At 58.9% G+C, this 8365-nt stretch overlaps 1 protein-coding gene across 2 annotated transcripts; it reads right to left on the reverse strand.

Moving 5' to 3' along the window:
* Positions 1-144: 144 nt before the first annotated feature.
* On the reverse strand, positions 145-7187 carry CLIC1 (chloride intracellular channel 1). 2 transcript variants are annotated; one of them, XM_081093746.1, is made up of 6 exons: positions 6739-7187; positions 3426-3535; positions 3113-3238; positions 2615-2721; positions 1618-1799; positions 145-558 (listed from the first exon to the last, which is right to left on the reverse strand). In XM_081093746.1, the coding sequence occupies exons 1-6, from the start codon at positions 6775-6777 to the stop codon at positions 397-399; spliced, it is 726 nt and encodes a 241-aa protein (XP_080949872.1). In that variant the 5' UTR covers positions 6778-7187; the 3' UTR covers positions 145-396. The 2 variants fall into 2 exon arrangements, with proteins under 2 accessions (XP_080949872.1, XP_080949873.1); XM_081093747.1 differs by having other exon boundaries at positions 152-558; positions 1618-1733; positions 6739-6848.
* Positions 7188-8365: the final 1178 nt, after the last annotated feature.

The following is an 8365-nucleotide window of genomic DNA, read 5'->3' on the forward strand; positions in this document are numbered from 1 at the left end:
ACAATGGACTGGCAGTAAAAATGGCCAAATCACCGCAAGCACCCTTCTTCTAATTCCTGGCTTCTGCCCGGAGCTCAAGGTCACTGACCCCCCCTGCATTCGGGTTACCCACATTTCAAGCCCCCTTTGTGTAATCACAACACTAGATTTTCATTCTGTATTTTATTACTGAAATACATTGTCCTACCAATCAATCCCACCCCCACCCCCCATGATAAAAATCTCACCCAGATCCCCCATCCTTCCCTCCACCCCCCAGGCAATCCTGCACAAGTCTCCAGAATTCACTGCCCACTGGGCATTTTGGAGTGTGTCCCTTGGGTAGCCAAGGGAAACCACCCGGGGCCTTTGTGGGGGGGAAATGGAGGGGAGGGGGCGAGGGCGCCCCGAGGGAGCTTATTTGAGGGCCTTGGCCACTTGCTCATAGGCCAGCTCGATCTCCTCATCGTCGGGGCAGGTGGAGGCGAACTCCTCGCGCGCATAGGCATTGCGCAGGTACCGATGCACTCCCCGGAACACCTCTGGGATGGAGAAGCCGCGGTACTTCTTACACACCACCTGCGGCGGGGAGGAGAGGAACAGACCTTAGCCTCAGGGAAGCCAGAGAGGGCTGCCCCGCTGGGTCTTTCTCCTACCCCAGCCTTCTTGTCCAGGCGTTAAGTCGCCACTGTCTAGCTCTTTTTTCCTATGATTCTTACCTGCCACGTGAATCATCTGCTCCAATCGGCTTTCTTAACTCTTTATTGTCCTATGCTGTCTTCACTTTTCCTCTCTACTTACTGATAACAAGCCCCTTTTCAGACCAATTCCAATGGTACTGCTTTTCTCCTCTTGGTGTTATTGAGCTACAATTCACAAACGATTACATTTTTCTCTTGACATTTCCACAGCGACTTCCCTGCTGCATTCGGGGCAAGGACTCAGCATCACACCACTTTCCTGTCAGTGTTCAGTCCGCAGCTGTGGCGACTGACATCGGCCCAGAGCCCACAAACTACACCCACAGCTTCAAGGCTGTGGCAGACTGACATCGGCCCAGAGCCCACAAACTACACCCACAGCTTCAAGGCTGTGGCAGACTGACATCGGCCCAGAGCCCACAAACTACACCCACAGCTTCAAGGCTGTGGCAGACTGACATCGGCCCAGAGCCCACAAACTACACCCACAGCTTTAAGGCTGTGGCAGACTGACATCGGCCCAGATCTCACAAACTACAACCACAGCTTTAAGGCTGTGGCAAAAGATGGGAACCAAGTCTTCATCTTCCACAGGAGGAGGTGGAAACCCAAGCTAGGAGGAGCCAAAGCTTTGGTTGTAGGAAGAGCCTGCCCGGTCTGGCCTGGGGACTGGCAGTGCCAGTGGCAGGAAGAGCATTCTTGAAATTAACACTGGGATGTGTTCCTCTCTGCCAGCCGGCTTGCACCCAGCTTGTATCTTGGAATGTAATTTTCACAAGCAACAGTCTTGTGGGCAATGACCGCTGAGAAGGAAGGGGTGGCATCTACTATTAGTAGCAATCTATGGAAACCGCCCTAAGAAAGAAATCACCTCCGCAGTGGTCGTCACGGAAAGCCATCCCAGCGGCCATCCTCTCCTCCCACCATGGACACCCACCTGCACTATGTGGAGCTTTGGCAGCAGGTTACAGTCAGCCAGAGTGAGCTCATTTCCATCCAGAAACTTCCTCTGAGAGATGCCCTCGTCCTCAGCACTGGTCTCATCCACTTCCTCTGGGAGGGGGGATGCCAGGTAATTGTCTAAAACTTTCAGGGCTTTCAGGAGCCCCTTCTCCAGGGCTGCACAAGAGAGGGCATTGGCAAGAGCATCAAATGATTGACACAGTCCAATCCTAGAAGGTTCAGGGGGCAGGTTGGGGTGAGAGGGTGAATACTAATGCTAGGCCAGTCCAAATTAACAATAGCTAATGCAGTTAGCTTTCTGTTATTGTAAGCACTTTATATATAAAAACTCATTTAATTCTCACATCAACCCACAAAATAGGTATTGTTATGCTCATTTTATAGATCTGGAAATAGATTTATAGAGAGGTTAAATGAATTGCCCGAAGTCACCCAGCTAGGAGGATCTGTACTCAGATAGTCTGGATATAGAGTCACTGTTCTTTTCTTTTTAAAATATATTTTATTGATTTCAGAGAGGAAGGGAGAGGGAGAGAGAGATAGAAACATCAATGATGGGAGAGAATCATTGATTGGCTGCCTCCTGCACGCCCCAAACTGGATCCAGTCCACAACCTGGGCATGTGCCTATGACCAGAATCGAACCCGGGACTTTTCAGTCCAACACTCTATCCATTGAGACAAACCAGCTAGGGCTAAAGTCACTGTTCTTAAGCATAACCCTGTTCTGCCAGAAAACGGGCCAGTAGCCAAGCCAACCCAACTAACAACCCCAATTGAGCAGAAGAGGCCAGGGAAAAAATGAGAGATACTCAAGAGTTACGGCCAATGAGAATGCAAGGAGAGATGGGAGTTAAGCAAAAACATCTCCCTCGATGTTGAGATCTGAATTCCTAGGTGCTCCAAATGCCTCCCATCCCCTGGATCTCTCGTTCCTCCCGGGACCCGGGCCTCTGGCCCACAGGACTCACTGTCATTGAGTGCTGGGTTTGAGTTCTTGATGTAGGCGGAAAACTTGGCAAATATGTCCAGGCCAGCTGTGTTTGACTCAGGGTTCAGAGCTGCCAGCTTGGGGTACCTGAAAGCCAAGGGGAGAAATAAGGAATCCTCCTGGAGGAGCCTCAGCTCCCCTGCCTCAGCCCCGTCACCATCTGGCTTGTTTGTTTTTCAATCCTCACCCCAAGGAGTGAGGATATTTTTCCCATTGATTTTTAGAGAGTGGAAGGGAGGGGGAGGGGGAGAAAGAGAGAAAAAAAAGGAACATTTATGTGAGAGAGACACATCGATTGGTTGCCTCCTGCTCGCCAGGGATTGAACCTACAACCTAGGGACATGCCTTTGACCAGGATTCGAACCTGGTTCTTGGGCTGACGCTCTAACCACTGAGTAACCGGCCAGGGCGCCATCTGTTTTTTATTTCTTCAGAGTCTCCCAGCTCCCCCCACTCCCCTTTCCCAGTACCCCAATACCTGGGAGGACACAGCACTGCCTCCAGAAACTCCTCAATCTTATTGGTGTCTGTGTGCACTTCGGTCCCATACAGCAGAAAAGGGAGCTGCCCTCCTGGGCACAGCTTCTGTACTGTCTCAGTTCGCCTGTAGGAGAGAGAGGCCACGCATCGGGTTGGAAAGGGGGTCGGAGAGGACCAGGAAAAGGAGATGGAGGGTGTGGGAAGAGAAAGGGGCTCTTGGTAGAAGGGAAACGTTCAGGATGGAAGACACAGGTGACTGTGTGTGAGCGTGAGCACAAAGGCTGTTTATCGAGGAACAGAAGTGGGCCTACCTCTTGGTGTCAACGGTGGTGACATTGAAGGTGACTCCCTTGAGCCAGAGCACCATGAACAGTCTCTGGGAGAAGGGGCAGTTTCCAATCTTGGCTCCATCACTGCCAGCCTGAAAAGCAAGCCCCGCCTCAAGTTAGGCCTGGTGTACCCCACCCATCCCCAGGCCATTCTGGGCATATCCTATTCCCAGACCTCTCTCTCTCTCTCTCTCTCTCTCTCTCTCTCTCTCTCTCTCTCCAGAACTGGGTACTCCACCCTGGGCTCGGTCAAATCTAGAGCAGATCAGTGGAAACATTTTCTACAAAGGCTGGCTTCTGGTTTTTCAAATACTGAAGTATAGGCGAGAGGTGGACAGAGGGATGGGTCGTGGAGAAATGAGAGGATCTGGACCCTGGAGAGGGAAGACTGACAGTAGCTTTCCTTGTGCTACTCTAAGTACTTTACACACAAAAACTCATTTTAATTCTCAGACCAACCCATGAAGTAGCCCCGAGAGAGGGACTTGGTGAGGCCAGAGATGTAGGCTAGCGGCCTGGGTTCCGGCCTGGGTTCCGGATTGGAGTAGCGCCTGAGGACAGGAGAGGCGGGGCAGGGTTTGCAAGCAGAGTTCTGGTTCTTAGACCTCCACCCACTCCGTTTCTGGGCAGCTGCTGGGGAGTCGAGGGGCTCACAGCCTGGCCCTAGAGATGTAGAGGGGCTGCTCTCTAATTGGCAAGCGGTGACCTCATCCCTCCAGGGACACCGCCCCCTAGGCTCCGGATGATTCATTTCACGGTGCCTCCGGCCTGAGCCGCTTCCTTCCTGCCGAGGAGTGGGGGCAGGGAGCCGCGAGGCGGGGGACCCGTGGTAGAGGCCACCTTCCTCTGCCCGCCCTGCCTGCCGGTCTCCCGGCACAAGTCCTCTGGCGCCAGACACTCCTCCTCACACAGGACCCAGGGCCAGAACTCCGCAGCACACACTCCGCGGGAGTAAAAGTAGCCCTTGAGGCGAGTGTGAGAGTGAGGTGGGGACCACACCCGGGCGGGCCAGGCACTTGGCTGAGCGAAGGGACAGGGAATGGCTGCCTGAGGAGTAAAGCATGAAGACGAGGGAGAAACGGGCAGGGACACACAAAGACAAGATGAACAAAAGGGGGCAAGCGAACACAAGAGGGGAAGCGGAGAGAAAGGAAGCAGGAAAGTGAGGGGGTGGGGAGAATAGGCAAACAAGAAGACGGTGTCTGCCAAGGGGAAGGAGGGCCAAGAGATGAGGTCCAGAGAGGGGAGGCACAGCCCCGTGGGGAAGGGAGCAGGGTGGGAACAGCGAAGGCCGGGCCTGCGTTGTTGCTGTTGTTTTTTAATTATTTGCGCGGGGGGGGGGGGGACACATCGATGTGTTGTTCCACTTATTTATTCATTCATTGGTTGATTCTTGCATGTGCCCTGGCAGTGGTCGAACCTGCAACCTTGGTGTATTCGGACAACACCTCACCAACTGAGCTACCGGGCCAGGTCTGGCCTGCGGTTTTGATACCCAAATGCTATGGGCCCACATCTCCACATCCACACTCACAGAGGGGGGAGAGTTGGGGCAATTCTTTCTCTCCTGCTTCTACAGCCTCCAAACCCTAAAGGCCCTAGCCAGCACCCATCTTTCTGACCCGTCTCACCTAGTCCAGCCCGGAGGCAGCCACAGCGGAACTCTCATCTCCACACCCGCCTTCTCTCTCCCCAGGTCCCCAGGCCCTTCTCCACGCACCGCCTGGCCAGCCCAGCTTCTTGCATTCCACCCCCACTCCCCTGTCCTTCCCACTCACACACACACACCCACACACACACCCACACACTCTCACACCCACTCACACATACCCACTCACACACACCCACTCACACACACCCACTCACACACACACTCACACATACCCACTCACACACTCACTCACACACACCCACTCTCACACACACTCTCTCTCACACCCACTCACACTCACACATACCCACTCACACACACTCACACACACCCACACTCACTCACACACACCCACACACTCTCACACCCACTCACACATACCCACTCACACACACCCACTCACACACACCCACTCACACACACCCACTCACACACACACACTCACACATACCCACTCACACACACCCACTCACACACACCCACTCACACACACACTCACACACACTCACACACACCCACTCACACACACTCTCTCTCACACCCACTCACACTCACACATACCCACTCACACACACTCTCTCACACCCACTCACACATACCCACTCACACACACTCACCCACTCACACACACACATACCCACTCACACACACACACTCTCTCACACCCACTCACACTCACACATACCCACTCACACACACCCACTCTCACACACAGTCTCTGTCTCTCTCTCTGTCTCTCTCTCTCTCTCTCACACACACACACACACACACACACACACACACACACACACTCTCTCTCACACACATTTCTCCAAGCCTCCCCCACCCCCCACCCTCCTGAGGCCGCATGTCCTGATGTTTTCCCCTGTTCCTCCGCCCTGCTACCCTCCTCCTCGGTCCTTCCCCCCCCCCCGCGTGTGCCCCCCCCCACCCCCCAGGAACCCTCCCGTTTCCCCACAGTGGGGTCCTTCCGGCTGATGGGAACTTGCACTTGTACAAACTTTCCAGGGTTGAGCCTAGAACTCTTTCTCCACCACCTCAATTGTCCTCCCCTCCGGGGCCACCCCCTCCCGTCCAACAGATGGCAGGTTGGGGGGGGGGGGGCGGCGGCAGGGAGCCGGGGGCAGGGGGGGGGAGATGGGGCGGGGGGGGCGGCAGGGAGATGGGGCGGGGGCGGCAGGGAGATGGGGCCGGGGGTTGGGGGGCGGGCGGCAGGGAGATGGGGCCGTGGGGGGGGGGGGAGGGCGGCAGGGAGATGGGGCAGGGGGTTGGGGGGCGGGCGGCAGGGAGATGGGGCCGTGGGGGGGGGCAGGGCGGCAGGGAGATGGGGCAGGGGGTTGGGGGGCGGGCGGCAGGGAGATGGGGCCGGGGGGGGGGGGGGGAGGGCGGCAGGGAGATGGGGCAGGGGGTTGGGGGGCGGGCGGCAGGGAGATGGGGCCGGGGGGGGGGGGGGAGGGCGGCAGGGAGATGGGGCGGGGGGGGGGCGGCAGGGGGCGGGCGGCAGGGAGATGGGGCCGGGGGGGAGGGGGGAGGGCGGCAGGGAGCCGGGCCGGGGTCAGGCCGGCCCAGGGAGGGGCGAGCGCGCCGTCGGGAGTGCGGGGCCGGAGCGCGGGGCCGGAGTGCGGGCCGGGCAGAGGCTCTCACCTTCACGAACAGCTCGACCTGCGGCTGCTCCTCGGCCATGGCTGCGGCGGGGACCAGGAAGCGCCGGGCGCCGGGGCGCTGGGAGGGGCGGAGGGCGGGCCTCCGGGCGGAGGACCTGGGCCGGGCCGACGCCCCTCGGCTCCACGCGGGCTGGTCGGGCCGCTCGCTCCCCGCTCGGCCTCCCGCCGGCCCGCGGCCTCCCACCAGCTCCTGCCGCTCGGTCCTCCGGGTCGGGTCGCGGCTGACTCACGGGCCGCCCCGCCCGGAGCCTGGGGGGGAGGAGGGCGGGCCGAGTCGGGAGTGGCCCGGGGGCTGGGGGAGCAGGCGAGGCCCCGGGGGCCCGTTTCTCGCCTCCTCCGGGGCGCGGGGCCCGCCTCCCTCCGCCCTCGGGGGACCCAGGCGGGCACTTAGGACCGGGCCGTCGGTTATTCCTTCTCCCGGTTCCTTCCAGATGCCCGTCCGGGGTCTAGGACCGGGGAGAGAGCGGAGGGGGGGGGGCGCGGCGGGCAGGGCGCGGGGACCGAGGGGGAGTCGCGTCCGGGGCGGTCCGCCCCCCGCCTTCCTGCTGCCCCTCTGCCCCTCCAGGCCCGTCCTGCGCCCGCGCCCTCTTCTCTCCGGCGGCTGCTGGGAGATGGGCGCAGGGTGAGGCAGTCTGGCCGCGGAGCCCGGGGCCGAGGGCGGCCGGCCCTGCCCGGGTGGGAAGCAGAGCGCAGCCAGAGCAGGGGAGTGAGCGGAGTCCGCGGGGACAGACGGAGGGGGAGCAGCCTTGCCTCCCACCGCTTGGGTTTGGAGGTCTCTAGCTGTGACCTGCTGAAAGCAGCCCAGGACAGGTGCTCCGAACCGGACATTTTCCGGCCCCTGCCTCTTGACTCTCCTACTCACACCCCTTCCCTCCTTCCTCACCGCCCTCTAACAAAAGACCGACGGTTCCAGAAAAACTTGGTGGAGCGCAGGGACACGGGCGCAAAACCAAGCCTGAGACTTGGAAACACGGAGGAACTCGGGGCAGGAGTGGGTGGGTGGCCAGAGCTGCTGGGGACCCGCGGTTGGCGGTTTCCTCCCGCTTCCTCTTGCGGGGTTTGCGCCGGGGTGCGGGGTAGTCTTTCCTAGGGGGGACATGGATGTCTTTGGTGTTTGTTCCTTGAATTGTGACATCCTGTAAGGAGGTAGAATGATTCCTGCTAAAGGGAATTCCTTCCGTGGTGACCCTCCAAGTCTGCACGCAGCCCCGTCCAGCTGAGGGCCCAGCAGCGCTAGGCCAGGTGCTTCGTCCAGCTTGTCAGGTCCCCCAGAGACGCTGCCCACGAAGCTGACCCTCAAGCGAGTGGGCCAGCCCTGAACCCAAGCAGGTCTGGCAGCTGCTCCCCTGCCTCTCTCTTCTTCCCGACGCTTTCTGGCTAGAGCTGCCTTCAACCTCAGTACTGACGGGCTGCTGGCATGGCCCTCCACAAGGTATTGTTGCCTCAGTTTCCCCGCTGACAGGTGATGCTGCCCTCTCCTGGTACCACCCAGCCACGCCCCAAATCCTGCTTCAGAGGCTGCCTCCCACTTCATCTGCTTGCCCCCCACTGTCTCCTGTCGCAGTAGCTCCCCTTTCCTTTCCTGGGCAGGATTTCCTTTCCACTCT

This window comes from Myotis nattereri, assembly GCF_964212035.1.
Source record: "Myotis nattereri genome assembly, chromosome: 6".
NCBI classification, from domain to species: Eukaryota; Metazoa; Chordata; class Mammalia; order Chiroptera; family Vespertilionidae; genus Myotis; species Myotis nattereri.